The sequence below is a fragment of the Rhyacophila brunnea genome, unplaced genomic scaffold (assembly GCF_057557595.1).
Source record: "Rhyacophila brunnea isolate RB1 unplaced genomic scaffold, BYU_Rbru_1.0 scaffold_9, whole genome shotgun sequence".
Classification (NCBI taxonomy): domain Eukaryota; kingdom Metazoa; phylum Arthropoda; class Insecta; order Trichoptera; family Rhyacophilidae; genus Rhyacophila; species Rhyacophila brunnea.
The window spans coordinates 28,108,997-28,129,020 of record NW_028233361.1 but is presented as its reverse complement, the minus strand read 5'-3'; the positions used below and the strand labels follow the sequence as shown (position 1 = coordinate 28,129,020).

General features: G+C 33.3%; 1 protein-coding gene across 2 annotated transcripts in view; it reads left to right on the top strand.

The window, feature by feature from the left end:
• Positions 1-12,542: 12,542 nt before the first annotated feature.
• Positions 12,543-20,024, top strand: part of jim (zinc finger protein jim) — an 80,064-nt gene continuing 72,582 nt past the window's right edge. The window contains exon 1 of one of the 2 annotated variants that reach the window (XM_085959699.1): positions 12,543-13,194. In XM_085959699.1, coding sequence (XP_085815825.1) covers positions 13,110-13,194 — 85 coding nt within the window. In that variant the 5' untranslated portion in view covers positions 12,543-13,109. The remainder of the gene's footprint in view (positions 13,195-20,024) is intronic. The other variant, XM_085959700.1, reaches the window with a different exon arrangement.

The following is a 20,024-nucleotide window of genomic DNA, read 5'->3' as shown; positions in this document are numbered from 1 at the left end:
ATAAGTGGGTATTATTGCGGAAAAATAACCAAATTATACCTACTAAGTATTTCCTTATAGTCCTGAACATGGTCCACATAAGGGTGGACTGACAGGACTCTAGCCTAGGGGCCCGGGCTTATCGTGGGCCCGGCATGGCTAGTTGAGTGAGATATACATTCACCACAAATTTACTTTAATAGCAAAAAAGTCGCCTATGGTGCTATTACAGTGATATAATAATAATAATAAATATTAATACTATCGACCGGTACTTGATAAGCGATGCAATTTGATGTGACATGAAGATTGATATAGTTAAATGATAATTCATGTGTAGAATTTTATTTTATAATTATTTTTAGTGTGTTCCTGATTATAAAAATGGCTATTTTTTATCTAATAATATGTCGAAAGTTAGCATGTTATTTGGCCACCACAAAAAGGGTCGCGATTTTCATAATATTATGATTTGAGTGTCAACAACGCAATAAATCAACTGGATTTATAGATACAAAAATCGAATGCACGAAACATCCTTAATTTGATCTCAAAGAGATCCCTGGAGTTCCGCGGAATACCATTTGGGGAACGCTAATGTAAAAAATCACGCTGCCCTTCAACTTAACGATAGGTAGGGGGGCCACCAAACATCCTAGTCTGGGGGCCCGCTTCCGGATGTGGGGGGCATGGTCCTGAACATTTATACTTAATATGTACACAGTATATAAATAAATTATAAATAATCATTCGTTTCATAGTACTTATGACGTGTGCCTCGAATTTTACTTTAGCTTAAAAAATCATTTTTCCAATAATTTAATTAGGACAAATTTTTGCAATGTATTGAATCACAGCGAAAAATATTGTGTATTTTATTATTACAACATTTTTATTAGGTAGTATTCTTATTTGTCCGGTGGTTGTTTATCCAGTACAAACTTGCAATCGATTTTTAACTAACTTCCCGACTAGCTAGACATTTGAACAGCGCTCGAAATAGAAAAGTTTACGAACCGGAGCGCTCGTCAATTTTTCTGAAGATATTTACATAGTCATCAAATCGTATGTGTATTTTATAAAAATAAGTGTGTCAGATTTTCTATTCTATGGCCTATCTAGCTCAGACGGTCAACATATTTTTTTCACGAGACGGAGCGATAATTTTACAAATATCACGAGCCGTAACGGCGCTCCGGTGCGTTCCGTTCCATTTCGAGCCCTGCATTTGAAACTTTTAGAATATATCAGAACACGACGACAATGCATTCTTTTAATACTTTTATTTAGCCATCTTTAAGTAGAATTGAATTCATTTTCAGTTGATTCTGTTTTGTATGAAAAGTTATTTCGGAAGAAATCCGTTAAAAGTAAAACACTATTATTGGTTGCTAGGGATCTGGGGTCCTAGCAACTAAGTTATTAATATATACGTGCGTTACTATGGAAATCAACATGAAATGTCAAAATGACATTTCAGTATTTCTATCAAGTACAAATTGTTTTGGTCGTTTAAGTTAGTCAAGTCAAGTTTATATGATTCAACAGAAAATTTTAAAACGTTGTAAGTATATAAAAAAGTTATTTTTATCTTGTAATTATTTTTAACTAGTTAATCTTTTTTAGTCAATGAGCTGCATTGTTTATAATGATTGTTCCTCGACGAATCTCTACAAAAATGTCCATTTTGCCGAAGTCGAAGACGTAATGACTCCGATGATTCCCATGATTTGAACCCAAACCGTCGCGACCTACCCACCTGTAGCCGGTCTTCGGACCTTACCTACTCTACCGGCCAAACCACTTTTGCTTTCGAGCCGAAATAATAATATGGAGACGATCTATCACCCCCCGTCCTCTTCGGCCTCGCGGACCTCCGCGCCCCTCACTGACCTGGCCGAGATTCAATTTTATTTCGTCCTCTCCTCTCCGCCATCCTAAACAAGCTTACTTTCGGTTTCGAAGGATGTAACGTAACCGGACAAACATACGTAGAGTCACATGCAAAATAATGTCTCATGTTATCAAAACGCGACATTTCTTATGAGTCGTTTTTTTTAACAATTTGTCAGCCTTCGTGACTGGGTGGGTACCAGGGGCGAAGGATGCCTGTTGAAAGTATGTAGGCTGCGGTAGGTAACTAAAAGAAAGTTCTAGGACAACCATATTTACAGGCACTAAAATAGGGTTACATGTAAATTGTACGCAAAACATTTCACCGTGGCACAGTTCGCCGTGAGCTTTCTTATCGGAAAGAGATGATCGTATACTATACGGTCTGCATTTTTATTAGATTCAATGTGAACATTAATTCAATTTCCATAGCTGATTTTGGCAAAATACATGAATTCAAGAATGAAAACCTAACCTCACCTAACCTTACCTTACCTAACATAACAAATAATCCAGTATATCGGCTATTTCCAAAATTTGTTAGCTGCTGACTTCCTGTAAAGTGTAAACCGACAAGAACCGTGTTTTATTTAGATATGAATTTTATGTTAGTACTATATAACCAAAATAGGTTGGACGGTCTTTAATATACGGTCATATTTCCGATACGTGAAGTGTGATACGGCGAACTGCATATGCACATTTCCCACTTGTCCGTTTCAGGACACGCTAAAATAGACATAAAAAATAATGCCCAACCGCAATTCGAACTTGGACTAGGAAATTTTACTGTCTCGGTAATTCGGCGTTTAGTCGTATAAAGAATATTATAATATTGTAAATATGTCAGGCTTTTATATCTATAGCCTCAGGTTTTGACATTGTGATAGGTACGTGTGTAATTCTTTATAGGTATGTGTTGTATGCGTATGCCTGAAATGTACCAAATTAGTTAAATTCTTTGTTAGATTATGTTCCTTATTTATAACTATAACTCGTTACGTATTAGTGGAATTGCTACGTGCCGTCTGGTTGACCAAGTCAACAATCATTTTATAATACATAGCCTACAGATGTCGGCAAATTATATTTTTTATGCGTGTGAAAATAAATAATGAATTTATTATTTAAATATTATGTTTAATAATCAATTACAAAATATATTCATTAAGAGCGTACTTCAGTAAAACGGCAAATAATTTTCAACAGTAGGTGCGAAGAAATTTCTGAGTAGTCGCCAATCGGAGACTGACGTCGAGGTGTCCGCACGTCGAAAATGTAGGTAATGCTTTTACTCAATAATATGGTCAAGTAGATCACTCTTACTGTCCGACAACAAGATCTCGTTGATAACCGGAAGTCGCTGTAGTCGCATATGCAATACTTCTCAGTGACGTACCTGTTATGGCGGCAACGCGTGTTTAAATAATGTATCAGTTCTCTATGCGACTCCTTTTCTTCTTCGCAATACACCAAAATTTTACTAATAATAATTTTAATATCACTCCTGATCGTTTTACTTTATTATAAAATTTTTATTTTTATTATAAAAAGCATTAAAGTACTAAATTGATAGAGGATAGAGGAGCTTGTTAGTTCACAGTTTTAACACTTCGACAAGAAGTTCCTGTTCGACAATAGTTTTGATACTGTATAGTAGATTACAGCCTACTTGAAGTTGAATATGGCCGCTGTAGATTATGTTGCTGGCATTCTCTGTTTTTTTCTGGATATAAAAAATGTATCCACGCAAATAGAAGAGCACATTAATTTTCTACTAATAATTTATGTGGTAAAAAAAATAGGTGATGGCTGATATCCCTGCATTACACCTACATGGAAATATTCTTTTGTACAACCCTGCGTCTTCCAAAGGATACCTTATATTCTTATAATATGTAGACCTGGGTACCTATGTGTATGCAAGACGCGAGATAAATCATTTTATTAGGCGGGCAGTTGAGCGAGAGACGACCTTGATACCGCACTAAGCTTGTTGCATTTAAAAAATCAGAATGGTGTAGCTGCATTATAGACATTACAATATAAATTGAATGCACCAATGGCGGGCGGCTGGGACGTCTCGAGAAGCAGAGAAACAGCGCGTTCATTTAAATTTAAATAATCCTACCGAGATATTAAAAAACATTAACATATTATCACTGTTGCATATTTAATTATATTATACAAATTCGGCAAGCTATGTTTCAATTGTGAATACACAACAATCCTCTAGTATGTCCATCTGTAAGTATGCAGTTTATTAGAACGCTGTAATAAGTATTTAGGGGATCTATTGACGAGCCAAAAGTCCGCGGACAATAAGTTGTCCACCCTTTCCTAATGATCAACGGAGGAGTAAAACAGTCGAATTTTGACGCGGCTGTATAATATTATACATCACAGATGGCGATGGGGTAATTCAAATCAGCAGTGATAGTCAAACATACCGTAATATCTTTCAAAGTAAATAGGACGCCTATTGATTAATTGGTAAAGCTTTTTGCGCGAATTCAGTGGATAGGGTTTCAAGTCCCGTCCCAGATGCCCGAAGAAAAGAAATATATTTCGATCTGCTTCACTACGTCTTAATGATATGGAGTCATGGACCCTAAAGGTAAGGGAGTGGAAGGCAATTGATACTTTCGAAATGTACATTTTTAAGCTGTGATACTTTCTTCTTGTACATGAAAAACAAAGATTGCATTTTTTCAAATATAATATTTAATATAGGCTCACTAACCACTGATGTGTGGCTCTAAAACCGGGACGGTAGTTCAAACATGATTGGGAAACTCTGACTATATCTTCTTCGTCATCCTTATTTGTATTCTCTTCAAATGTCGACAATTATTACCATTTCATTTAATTCTTCGAGGCAGCAGCTCCGAACGGAGTATAATAGTCAAATAAACCATTTTTTTAATGATTTCTTGTATTCGTATTATAATTAAGTAGTTTATATTTTAAATAGCAAATGAAATCAGCAACGTTATTGCTTGCTATTGATAGTACATATATATAAGATTTCATTAAGTAACCAGCAGCCTAATTTATTGGCGACCTTGATTGTTTAATTCATTTCCTGCATCCTAATCGGCTAGGGGTCAACACGATGACTTAAACATAATTTTAAAACACTTAAATACTTCAAAATATCATTTACAGTTTTGATTATGCAATGTAATAAATAATGCATTATAATAACTATAAACAAAAAATGTTATTTTAAGTACGTTTATCACGTTTTGTATCTCATAATAATGCTCAGTTCAGTGAATCCGTACACATTGTTTTTTCTGCCAATTTTAATGCATTCGGGCTTTTTGCGACTAAATAATAATAATTGCATAGCAGTGTTGATAAATGAATATTTAGATTTAGAACACAAAAAAACTCTTTATTAACATTAATATTTTGCAAATATTTCCTTTTAATTGCTAATTTATTAAATATGTTAGCCTGCATCGCTGTTATATCTGACGATGGATAACTTGAATGTCAATGAACGCTGACCAAAATGCAGTGATCTGTTGGAATAGGATCCTCTGCCATATGGATGCGCAATTAAAATCGGTTTATTAGGAACTCCTTTCGTCTTTATTTAATTGACTTTCTTTGAAAATTTATCTGCTGAAAGATGGATATACAAGACGGTACTTCAGTGAAACGGCAAATAATTTTCAACTATATGTGCGACGAAATTTTGGACTCGCTGGCAATCGGAGAGCGAACGTTGAGCTGTGAACACGTCAATTTGTTTCGTGATGGCAACGGGGGTATTAATTCTTAAATCGTATAAAGATAAATTAAAAACGTTACCCATTTACTTGAAAAATAAAACATGTCAATGAATATATTATTATTGTTACTAATAGAACAATAAACAGAACATTAAATGGACGCATGTTGGATTTATATGACAAATTATATTTCGTTCGGCACGCGTCATTTGCACAATCCTCGCATCGCCTAGCCACGATCTTTTTAGACCATGCCTCAACTGAGACTATAGCCTTTATTTGAAAAAATGATTTCTAGATTAAAATGGTTATTTTTTTTTAAATACCTATCTACGACATTTTTTTTAAATCGATAAGTATATTATTGTTTTCGCTATGTTGTAGAATCAATTTTTTATTGCTTGATTCGAATAAATCACACGAATCGATCTTCTTGTCCGAATCGAACGTCCCTATTATGCTAGAAAAAATGTCTTTAAACTCTCCTCAAATTCCTCGATCCTGATATCTCCAACCGTTGCGACTTGTGACAATATTCGGTCCACCGCTGCTTCTTTCCAGTGGTTAGTTGACATCCTTATCCACATTATACTTCCAAGTTCTTTTCTCCCTAATCATCCATCAAATATTCATAGCTATATCAAGCTACAAAACTCCTTAAGCAAAGGTTATAATATGTTTTTGGTGGTTGCGAAATTTAAGAAGTACATAGACATGAGCAAACGCGTCAGTCCATAGTGACAGACGGGAGAGATCACAAAGAGGGACTTCACATGATTGGAATTGGTAAGCCTGATCTCAGTGGCGAAGACTCTATACTAGGCGATTATTTAAAGCTTACATTCATAAGAAATATAAATTTAAATGGTAGCGTCGTGGGTCCCAGGTTCGAGTCCTGGGTCTGGCAAGTACACATATTGTTTTGTATGTACCTATGTCAGAGTATGGGCCTAAAAGGTTGAGCGAGTAGCTGACATCCATTTCTCGTAAAAACAAAATCTGTTAATATAAAACCTCCACTCTGTGGAGGCCCATATGAACGTAGTTATGCAGAATGTAGCCAGTTCACAATAATCTCGAGCTGAGATAATGGCACTTTAGCAACAACATGATACTAAAAATGTATGTAAAATTGTAAATAATATTTTATTTCAAGAATATTTTTTTTGCGGCTTGGCTATTTTCAGCAGAACGTAGAGAAAACCTTCCCGCCTCTGATCTACATCATATCTCATTTTTAAATTTTTTTGTGGACTGGCTACTTTCTGCATAACTATGTCCATATGATCCTATTAGGATCGGACATGATCGGAACGGAAAAAATGTATAAAAATAATGAATTATTAATATATTATTATCATGTTCATATTCTACATTTGATTATTTTCAGATTCATGAATAACATGACCATGGAATATGGATTGGATTCTTTTTTTGTTTGTCGATCCGTAGATTGATGAATTGACGGGAGGTGGGTGACACTACATATAACATTACACAAATGGTAAGATCTAAAATGGACATTGGCCATTGGTCTAATACCTAATTGGTTTTACTTCATATTATAGTAGTGTCATGGTGAAAGAACACTCTACGTAGGTGCATCCATAATAGTTTTAATAATACAATAATTGAACAGACCTGCTATGCATAACGATTATTAAATATATGTATTGTATTTTGTGATGGCCTTGAAGCGGTCGCTGTCTAGTCAAAAAGTCCACAATAATCCCTATAATATGCTGATTATATAATATATATATATATATATGAGGTGTCTGGAAACAAAAACGGCAGTTTTTAAAATTTGATAAAAACAAAAATGGAATTGTTTACTAGCTGCCACCAGAATAATTCCGTTTTTGTTTCTATCGATTTTTAAAAACTTCCGCTTTTGTTTCCAGACACCTCATATATACACCTATATATTATATTCAAACGATCGATTTAGTTTTATGTGCTAAATGTTATTTACGACTAAGATTATTTTTTCAAAATAATACGTATTGAAGGATGTAGTATTATTATAATTTTAGTCGATTATTATTTTTATTAGACATATATTATTATCTTCTACTTTATATATTTGATGACCTCTGGTTAAAGTGCATACAAATCATCGATTTATTAGGGCCTATCTAACATTTTATTCGGTTAGTTCGAGCCGGTTGTCCAGTTACCTATCCATTATTTTTCAGCACTCGAAATGGACCGTAACAGATCGAAGTACCATTCAGCTCCGGTTCGCAAAATCCTCGAGACTAGCGTTCCGTCTCGTGGAAAAAATACAAATTGCGCTCCGTATTGTGAATTCATTTTATTTTACAATAATAAAGTTTTCGATCGGTGTTGTTTAAAAACTGGAGTTCCCTTTAATTTATGATTGTTAGAATAAATTGTTTTATGAATTATTGGGGCAATACGACATTAACAAAGGACTAAAGCATTCACATACAAAAAAATACTGCAAAGCATACTAACCAATGCGTTACTGACCGTAGTCATGTTCATTTATTAAAACATATTGAGTATGTACCTACCTACATAACAAATTAGTAATACAAGACATTCTCAACATGACATTTAGAATAAAAATAATGCTAAATCAAGGTAGTAGAAAAACAAACAAAAAAAAATCTTATAGCAAAAAACAATAAAGGATAACAATTTTCTAAACAAAAATAATTCGAGAAAAAAAACGAATTAAACAATAAAGTAGATTTTTAAAAACAAAATCCATAGCGCATCACTAAAAATATCTTTGTATCTAAAGAATGCATTGACCAGTCACACAGCTCTTGCTACTGTTGCCTGACAAGCCTGACTGAAATTATAAAAATTAAGTAAGTAGGTATACATATATTTTCAATTCAATGTGTGTTTGGTTTCAGGGCATGGACCAACTAAGTTAAGTGAATGGATAAAAATCTTTCTAATAAGAAACCTACCTACATTAATTTAATATAGGTACTAAAACCGATAGCCAACATTATACACGCAATTTGATAAATATTTCATGTAACAACTACTAGTTAAAATTTTCGTAATAACTAAGATGCCCGTAGCTTAATTTGAAAAACTGGCGCGAATCCAAGCAGATCAAGTCCCGTCGGGTGTCGTATTTTTTCTAGTGATCTTTATGAAATGTTTTCAAATTATATACTTAAGTATATTCAATATTTTTAATTTTACATTCACCAATCTTGTGTATTTTTCGTTGAATAAAAATAATAGTTTATTAAATAAAAAATCTATGAAGAAACTTCTTTGGGAGGTAGGTGGGCAAGATCCATATTGGATTGAAGAGCCGATAAAAAAAATCCATGGAGATGTTGACATATTTATTTATGTTGTGAACAAAGTTTTAGGTTTTTGCTATCATGTATAATTTATAAATATGTACATATTATAATTTTCTTTTTTTTCTTGCGTTTATATCTCTAAATATTAAATGTACCTACCTAATATTATGGTCTACAACAGCGCTCGAAATGGAAAAGTTTACGAACCGGAGCGCTCGACAAATTTTCTGAAGATATTTACATTGTTATAAAATCGTATGTGTATTTTATAAAAATAAGTATGTCAGATTTTTTATTCTATGGCATATCTAGCTCAGACAGTCAACATATATTTTTCCACGAGACGGAGCGATAATTTTACAAATTTCACGAGCCGGAACGGCGCTCCGGTGCGTTCCGTTCCATTTCGTGCCCTGGTCTACAAATATTTTTTATTGTTATCCAGTCTTTCTAACATTATCACAAAAATATTTAATATATATTTATATTGGATACCTTTTGTTGAATGTGACTGGCTGGAGAAAAAAAGCTCCGGAAAGAGTTCCTGTTTAGGAAGTTTGTGTAGTTGTACATGGACTTGAATAATCTGTGACGCCAGTCGATAAATAGATAAGTATTTATTTTAATTACTTACTTATATTATTTTACTTTACCTTATTCTTATCTGTCGAGCTGTTTAAAAGATAGTCAATGTATACATAATTTATAATAAACCTTTGAAGGTATTAATTTTCTTGCTGCTAATTATAGCCTTTAATGTTAATCGGAATTAATATCAATATAAATTTTACTATACTTACATAATTATAGCTAAAGCCAATATGTATTATCGTAGACTGATGAGTGTAATAAAGTATGGTCATAAAGTTTTACGATAAGTAGGTAACAATTTATTGATCAATATATAATATTATATATTATAATAATTAATAATTAATGAAACTGTCATATAAATTATTATTAAAAACTAAGTAAATTATGAATAGTACAGATAAACCTCATTCATTGCTATCCCGATGTATGCGAGTGCGAATATATCGCGAACGATTTTCAATATTATGTTTTTGTCACTGACTTATTTTGACATGTGCCACGTGCCAGGAATTGTTATGAGTGGAATCACGCGCATGCGATCAGATATAACCATACCTACACATCTTGAAATCGCTTATTTCTTGTTAGCAACTTTTCATGAGACAATAAAATGTTTGTAAATACCTACTAAACAGGCTTTTCTCAGCTTATAATGGTATTTTTTGTATACGTATTATAATATCGTAACTTGTACTCTAAAAACATTATAATGTATTTTATTGTAAATGTTAAACACGGACATTTTACGGGGAAAAAACATGTCTTCTAAAAATGTATAAACTCTAAACGCCTTTTGGGTATCACCGTTTTAATCTCCGTCTATGATGCTTCGGTGGAACCACTGGCGCTGATTCTTCAGCCAAGAAATGCGTCTTCATCTTAGACTTATTTTGTCCTTTATCTTCTCATGAATGATTAACCGAAGTAGTGCATAATATTAATTTTACGTTTGGTATAGATGTGGCCAAAATTACAATAAAGGTCAAATAAAATAAATGTGCTGATGATAATGTACCCACATATTATTAATTTGGACACTGATACACTACTCTTATTCTGACTTCTGAGGAATTTCGTACAAGGTTCAGAATTCAGATAGCCAAGATGTCAAACTTACGGTAAAAGATAAACTAAAAGAATGAGGTTTTTAATTAAGTAAGTAGGTACTTACTTATATTTGTTAATACATGTTTTAAATTCAGAACGAACAGTCGTCATTTAATGTCACACAGTGTTACAAGAACATGGAAATGTTAAAATAATTAGGTAATATTATTAGGTTGTCTTAAATGTAATATTTTTTGATAGCTCTCATTTCTTGAACAGCGGTGTAGCAACTTGGACTGCTAACATACGGCCAAGAAGAAGTAAAAAACTCTTCGGGTTAGTTGGTCAAGACGAGAATGCAGGCTGGAGTTTTTTGCTTATTGGGAAAAGGACGAATGGAATCCTTTCAAGTATATTCATATAGGTATTAAAGTTGGCATATTACAGCTATAAACAGCTATTAGTTATAACTAGTTGTAATCTACCGTTTTGATATAAACGTAAACAATATCTATCTATACGTGTAAGTATTAATATTATATAAGTAAGTACCTACTTACATAATAAATATAGTTTTTGTCAAAAATGTTATTAAAAAAACGGAAAACTAATAAAGACTATGTACTTAATACTTATTAATATTCTTGCAAAATCTGAAATCTGTTCGGGAGATTATCTTTACTACACCAATAAATTCAGAACGAAAGATTAAAAAATAGTCTTTAAACGTTCTAGTTAGAATCTTGTTGGATTTTTAATAATGTTAGGTTACAATATGTAATAGGATAAAGTTAAAACAGTGATACCCAAAGGCCCCCCTAAATCCGCTGGATATATGAACTTAAGTTTAGCGGAATTATATTGTAACAGGGGCCCAGAGAAGCGGAAGGATCCTATCTTTTAAAACCATTTTGTCAATACTTCGAAAAAATTCAAATTGTGATTATTATCTGGAGACTAATTAGTATTAGCACATCCCACATGTTGGTTCATTTTGGTTGGTCCACAAGTACTACAAAAACTAAATATTTTACAGCAGAATTCAAGAAAAAATGACCAGCTACGGTATCGAATCTGGAAAACGCCATGGCTCCGTTGGAGGGATTATATGAATTAAACTAAGGCTGCAGACACACGGCATTGCAGTAGACGCGAGTCGACGCAGGGTCTTATTTGATTCCAATTGCATCCTATTAGAATCACCAGTTGGATTTGTTTTTATCTAATCGGTGATTCTAATCGGATGTAATTGGAATCAAATAAGACCTGCGTCGACGCACGTCAACTGCAATGCCGTGTGTCTGCAGCCTAACTAGACAAAAGGCTTTTTAATAAACGCTTTCATTTCGCTCAATAAGTCTGAAAAATTATTCGTGATACCATCGGTGTATTTGCTGTAGACACAACAGTTTTTGTGTTCCCTGTTGACTACATAGAAAGGCTGCGATAATCGAGATTTCACTGTCTATTTCACGTACTAAATATTATTTCTTCTACTACGCATAACATTGTAGTGGTTTATAAATTCTTGCAAATAGTTCAATGATCTTTGTATGTCAAGGTAAACATTAAAATGTTAAATTAACGTTGGCTGTCGAGTTACGTGCATACAATTAACATATTAAAGTAAGCTTTCTAAATAGTTACAAAAATCGCCTAGTAAGGAATCTTTGCCATTCCTACATAATATATATTTTTATGTAGGTACATAAAAAGTACGTACCTACATACTTTTGTCATAATTTCCTAAATCGAGCATACTAATAATCCTTGACCGCCGTCGAACTGCTTCCTCGTGCATGTTTATCGCTGTCAGCCGAATGTGTTTATACATTATCCAAAACTCGCGGACCGATATTCGAAAAAATAGCGCGGCAACGGGGACGGGGCAGGGTCGAGGTTGGCAACACTGCACACCGGATCGCATCTCGCGAGATGCACCGCCGGAGTCGCGACAGCCGCCGCCGCAGCGAGCCGGCAGAGCAGAGCGGCGCGAGCCCCCACGCTGCACGCTGCACCCGAGCCCCCGCGCCTCGCCCTCCCGCGCATGCGCCACCTTCCGACCGTCCCATCCATCCTCTCGGCCGTCCTTCTTCAACCGCACTCCGATTCCAAGCTGCGACTCCGCGCCGCGCGGACACAATTCCCGCTCAAAATGATGACAGCGCGCCGAAACAAACGAACAGCGGCTTCCGAAGTTCGCGGCGGGAAGCGAGCGCAACCGAACTGAGCGCGCCCTTCTGAAAGATATTCAAAACTATCGCAATTCAAAATTAAAAACAAAACAATGTCAACGAATCCTCGGTTGGCATATTTTGTCCGTGCGGACGTGTTGATCCTGTTATTATTTACAAACATGATCGAATAGATCTAGTGCGGTGTGATTATTTTTTTAGTTTGCGACTTAATATTGTTTAAATTTGATGGTTTTTCAGTTGCGCGAGTGTATTGAGGCACCGTTTTCGGCCCTCCTGAACCCGCGAGTGATATTTTTGGGTGCATCTACTATTTATTGTAATAAAATTATTATTGTTTTTGGAAATTCGCGAGGATGGCGCTCGCATCATCAGTCAGCCTCTACTATTCGATAGTTCAGAGGGCTGCGAGACACTATTTGGAGGACTATTGTCACACCGGTGAGTTTCAATCTTTTAATGCCTACTTTCAAACTTTTATAATTACAAAACTTTGTCGAAACTTTCAAACTTTAAATTCGACTCGATTCCAATCAGAATCTTATTGTAAATTTAAATAGACTATATTATAATCACTTAACTGTCTAATTTAATTTAAAATCAATGCTATCCAACAGTGCCTTGTGATAGATTACAATTACTACTAATTTTGATTATACATGAAACTTTGTGTCGAGTTGTAAAAAAGTTTTTGTTGTGTTTCTGTCATTATAAAACTTCAATCAAATCAAAGATTTCTTTAATCAATAAAAAACGTGAGGCTATTAATTAGGTATAAACATTATTCATATTTTTTAGCATTTTAAAGTAGTTATTATAAATTATCCATAAGTACCTCTCTCTTTATAATATAGCTTTTATTTAATATTTTTAATTCAGGTCTGTTACTGTTAGATAGGTATATCATTTTAATACCAATATAAAGTAATTAGGTAAGTACTTAGATTTATCAAAAAAAAATGTAAGCGAATGGCCAACAAACCAAACTTACAAAAATACTAGTGATAAAATATCTTGTAAAACCTCTTGTTTAAGGAAGTAAAGCTCTTTGAACATTGTCTGGCCAGTGGCTAATTGAAATGTATCGTCTAAAATTTAAGTACCTAGTCAGTATAAAACCATTTTTTTTTTTTAAATAATAGCGTCATACCTATTATAGTTATATAATACTTGGTTGAACTGGTGGTAGTGCTAATCTATGTTAATCGGATGGATAATAAATTATTCACAATGTGCAATGTGCATCACGAAACATGATACCTCAAAAGTGCATTCAAGGCTATCTTTGATATTCGATTTGGCCTTGACTGCTATTGCCAGATAAAAAAATAATAATATGAAAGTTAAAATTGTTTTGGCAGTCTCCGAATTGATTTTTTCCCACGTCACTGCTAAATTTATGCAAGTTGAAACTACATACTTCAAAATTTATAACATATTATTAATTTTTATAATCAATTTGTATTATAATATCAGTATGCATATTAATAACACGGCGTTATACGTCATAATATCTACATTATGTATTTAGTAAATTGTAGGTAGGTATTCAGAATTTATTTTATTTTGTATACCTACCTATTAAATACGTGAGTCACTTCATATATTATATTCAATGATACAAAGAAAAATTCAGCTTTTAAACAACCTTCCAAGAAGTGCCGATGTTAGGCCGAATAAAATTCTGGAACTTCAAAGTTATCGGTATATAAATATTGAAATTAATTTGTAAAGCTTAAATAAAATTGTACATACTTTTGTTTTAATTAAAAAAGAATGAAGTATTAATCAAATGGTAGGTATTTTGTCATTATGACCGGCCCGACCCATAGGTTTCAAGAGTGGTTTATAACTTTCTGTCAATCATTCTTATTTCAAATTCATACTGAGAAGCGTTTGGATAATTCCAGGCAATATTAATACAATGCTATTATGTATGGGCACAGTCACAAAGAACAAATTGGATAAAAATACGAAAGTCAGTCGTCATCATACGGCATAGACCTTTGGCGGCAGTTTTGGTTTATAACTTACTTAAGCCATTAAGCGCAAGAAATACAAAGCCCCTGAATGTCCTCAAATATCACTAATATTGTTTGCGCGTTGCTTTTGCGTGACAAATTTTAACGTAAATATGTATGTATATCGTGATACAATCATAAATATTGAAAATCACGCAATTGTTAAAACGCGCTTAATTTATCCACACTCGAGAGAGATACTTTCTTACAACCACACCCTTTGTGAGAATACGCTAACTCACTTCCCATTACTTTTATGTTCCCTGGGCAATGGGCACAGTTTCGATGGTTGTTTTCTTCAGATAATATGAAATTCATAGAGATCTCTCGCATCAAACTATCTAAGCTTTCTACGCAATTGAATGTACCTATTATAGTGGAGATTGTAAATTTTATAAAAATAGTCTGCCCATTGTGGGCCAGATTTCTCAAAAACTCTAAAATTTATCATCTTAAGTAAAGTGGTTTTCTCTCACGATACCTATATAATTATTCACATAGTTTTTTTTAAGTACACGTATTAGCTTCGGAGTTCAAAAATACTTAGGATAATAATATGACCTCTTCAAATCCCAATCTCCATATAACTATATGTCGGCCCTGGAAGAGAGTCTAATCATTGAAATGTCTGTGAAAATATATTGTTAGCAACATAATTTATTTTGTTGAAGTGAATTTTCAAAAACAAAATAAGTATAATTAAAAACTAAACAAATAGGGGCAACCGTGTCCTAGTTTGGTTTCAACATTTGAGAAGTAACTTCACAACTGTTGTGTTGTAAATAGCAGGCCACCAATAATAATTATTCCTCTGATTATCTAGTCCTTTTTTGTGGGCGACATGAAAAAATCTTTGCACAAAGGGCGTTATGAAACGAAAAACAATAACTAAGCAATATGTATGATACTAATTATTAATACATACGGTCTTACAATCATCTTACTGTCTAATTCTAACAATTCAACTCCTATTATTCAGTCTCATTAGATTTGGTTGGTTAGTAGGTATCTAAAAGTTGGTCATATTTATTATTTCATGAATCCCCGCTTTATAACAAAGTAGCTATATGAATAAATTGTCATTAAAGGTATATAGCAACACTTATTTATTAAGTGAAGCATAACTTTTAAATATTGTACCTACTTTTCAAATCAAATAAAATTTTATTGATCAGGTAGGTATCTATTCTATTATGGAAAACCTTGTATAAATGATTTATAATTCATTACCAATATTGATAGTTTTATAATAATTACGCTATATTACTGATCTCACCGCGATCATGGTTTTAGTGTTTATTTTATTATAAATTTAATGCGAAGTCCTTAACAATAAATTATTATGTTATGGCTATTTTAATATTAATTTATTTAGTATTATTATAGTCTTTTGCCGCCATATTTATAACTTATTTAACAACAGCAAATAATTTTCAGCTATAGGCGCGACGAAATTTTGGACTCGCTGGTAGTCTAAGAGCGAACGTCGAGGTGTGAATATGTCAATTTGTTTCGTGATGGCGACGGGAGTATTACTTCTTAAATCGTGTAAAGATGACTAAAAACGTTACCCATTTAATTTAAAAAGAAAACATGTCGATGAACATGTTATTATTGTTACTAATAGAACAATAAACAGAACATTAAATGGACGTATGTTGGATTTATATGATAAATTATATTTCATTCGGCTTGCGTCATTTTCACCGGCGACCCGCGATCCGCGCATCGCCTAGCCACGATTTTTTAAACCATGCCTCAACTGAGGTATAGCCTTAATTATATTATTTATGTAGTAACCAGTAATACTAAATACTACCTACTTAGTAAGAATATTTCACAAAAAACCACCATGGCATAAAATGCAGCATTTTATATAATTTTATCTACCCACGCAAATACGTATTACATATTATTATATTGTTATTAAATAATACTTATAATTAGTTATCTATACACAGTGGGTACGTGATTTATAAATGAAATTTATAGACAGTTAATTTATGTATATATTATAAAAAATCGTACCCACTGAACTAGTTTTATAAATAGTGTTTATTGCTATTAAATGGGTTTTGATTCAAACAATTTATAAACAACAATATTAATAAATATTGTAGCTACAACGCAAAAAAATCACGCCTCACACTGAGTATATTTTTTTTTATATCTAAACCAGAATCCAACTGGGAAATCCATTCTTGATGTCCGTCCATTAAAAAGACGTACTGTGGCCAAGATACTTTCAATTTAAAATGTCACGATTTTAAGTTTAATAAATCCGTTTTTTTTTATTCCGCGATTGCTACCTTAATTAAATGTATGTAATGAGTAAATCTGTACCTAATTGAATTGATTCGTCGAAATATTGTTTTCTATACTCATATCGTTTAGTTATGCCAGTTGGCCACATAAACCTAGTGGTCGTTGATTACTTTAGTGAGTTTAGTGCCATACATAGATTCTTTATTGATGTTGACTTATTAACATGAAGAGTAATTTCGCCTTTTTAATCGTCTAACAATGCCTATAATAATATACCTATTATAATAAATAAAGTACCGACTCGCAGGGACCAAATGTTTTATATTATGATCTCTGACCCTGGTAAAAAATATTACAGAGAGGCTTACTTCCAATCATTGTTCTGAATAGTATATACACAGAACAGATAATAGCCTATAGTCTATATTCAATATGCCGCATCTTGATGCAGGGTTTTGAATGTGTGAGTGTCCTACGAAAATGAAGCACGCATTATGCACGTGCAATAGTGTGTGTAATACACCAACATTAAATGAGCGTAAATGCATAAACCGAGAGCAGTTTTTAGTATTCGACGTAAAACGTATTCTTAACACGTGTGTAAGTTTAACCCGGATTCTTCCTTACTCGAGTCGGTTACCTGCTTCGCCTTACCCGTTATGTATTTCAGTTCCCAATATTTCTGAGTTCCCTGAGTATATATATATTATCAATTATATTAGTTCAAATAAGATTTAACCAGTAGATTTACCAGTATGTATTCTGAAGACCCCTCTTTCTGGCAAGAGCCTCAAAATAAAATAAAATATAAAGCAACAATATTAAATCTGTTCAAACAAAATTACGAAAAAGCTTAAACAACAAGAACAAGACGTAGCAATACTTATATCGCACCATCGCAACTAAACTGCCACAATCCAACTCGCCAAACAGAGAAAATCAGCTTTGAAGTTTTTACCTTTCGCATTTTTGTATTGTGTTTTTGAAATTTGTTTAGATATTGAATGAACTTTTGACTTGAATTTGATGACTTAGAGATATGAAATTTTCGGTACATATACTATGAACGATAGAAAATGAAACGTGGTAATTAACTCAAAACACGTATATTTGGACTTAGTTGCGAGGGTGCGATTATGGTCCATTACCTAGGTACCTACTTAATACTATTGATTCAATGACGAGAAGGATGACGAATTACAAAACCATTTTCACTTTGATCTAATTTTTATGAACCCGTTCTTTGCAATTTTCAGATAGGTACCTAGGTAGTTTGTTAAATTTTGTTTAAAATTTCAATTTATATCTAGGTATATATTTTTAGAGAGGGCGAGAATTAGTGCGTTTGCCGATTAGTTAAATATATCCTTGGATTTGAGTTAATCTTGCGCCCCTTGCGGGTTGATAGTAAGGTGTAATGTTTGATGTTCTGAGGTTGTTCCAGATTATGTGGTCAACTAAATTAAGTAATTGAAGACAATGTGTACAAATCGGCTGAAGATACGTAGTTATATGTATGTTATATACAATAAAACGCTTATATAAAATATCGCCTGCTAGGACCTTTTGTTAAAAAAACACCTTGTTTAAAATTTCGCCCACTGTAATAGGTAGATAGAGGTTACCGCGTTGCGTTTGAATAGATTGGTCACCGATTCTAATCCCACTGGCTGCGACCTGCGTCGACTTAGTAAGTTATTTCATTCAAGCACTGTGTATCTTTTTAGTTCCAGTGTGGTTTGATTTGAAGGGGTTGAATAAAAAAGACTGTCGATTTCATCTGGTAGAGTATTCAATATAAAATAAATAGTGAGTAGGTATAGCAGTTACAAGAAACAGGACTTAACTACGAGCACAGATTCCCAACCGGTGTGCCGGGAAAGATTTGAAAGTGTGCCGCAAGATAATGTCGCCAACTGTACGTGTACTTACCGTCGCGCGATTCGTTTGGTGCGATGAGATGAACATTAAATTTATTTAGAGACAAACAGTTAATATACTAACATGTAGGTACTCAATATCATAATCGTTGTAAATATACCGATACGGCAAATGAATTAAAATCCAAACTCAATCATCTCTCTTTCAAAGTTTAATCGTTTTTTTTTTAATTCAAACTCTAGAAAATAATTATTATTAGCACTAACTGACAAGCCAATATCTGAGCATGCTTGAGGAGAATTTGACAAAACCAACATTCAAAAGTTCTGTTAGTTTCTGTCATATTCTAAAATATTTTAAATAATCTTTCAACGAAATAAAAGAACGTTCAGTTCAAAATATTCGGTTACCTGAATTCTGTTCGACTGTAGATAACGATTTTTCATATTATATTGATAAAGAAACACAACTCTTCCACCATTAGCATCATCGCAATCATTCTCTTTGGGCAATCTTTCTCATCGGTGGTCACTATCAAGAATTCTAAAGTTTTTAATTGTATGGTCAAAGATTACAAATAGCTCTTCCAAGTGTTGACCCAAACATAAACAAGAGGAAGCGCAAGTAAATATTTCATTGAAATACGCAAACTATGTGAGTTTGAAAAAAATGATTGTGAATAGTCTGCCGTGCCTCAAAAAAGGTTGGGGAACTTTTTGAAACTACATACTGTTATGATACTGAAAAATATGATCAGTTGGGGTAGAATATATCGTCTCTGTTCTGGCAGAACACACTAACTGGAGAATACTAGTTTTGAGTAATTTGACTTTGAAGTTGTTAAAATGTTTGAAATGGTCTATCATGTGAGTTTATTAAGTAATCGTAAAAAGTATGACTTTAAAATAAAAACTGTTTATTTATTAAGAAGGTTTCCAGACGGTAAAGTTTGAAATAAGGAACATTTTGGTATAACTAACTCAATATGTCAATTTCTCGAATTAGTGTCTTCTGCCAGAACAGTGACGATATTATAGTACATAGTCAATATAGCATAATGTATAAACACATTATGTTTGTGAGGTTTAGAACAATAATGTTATA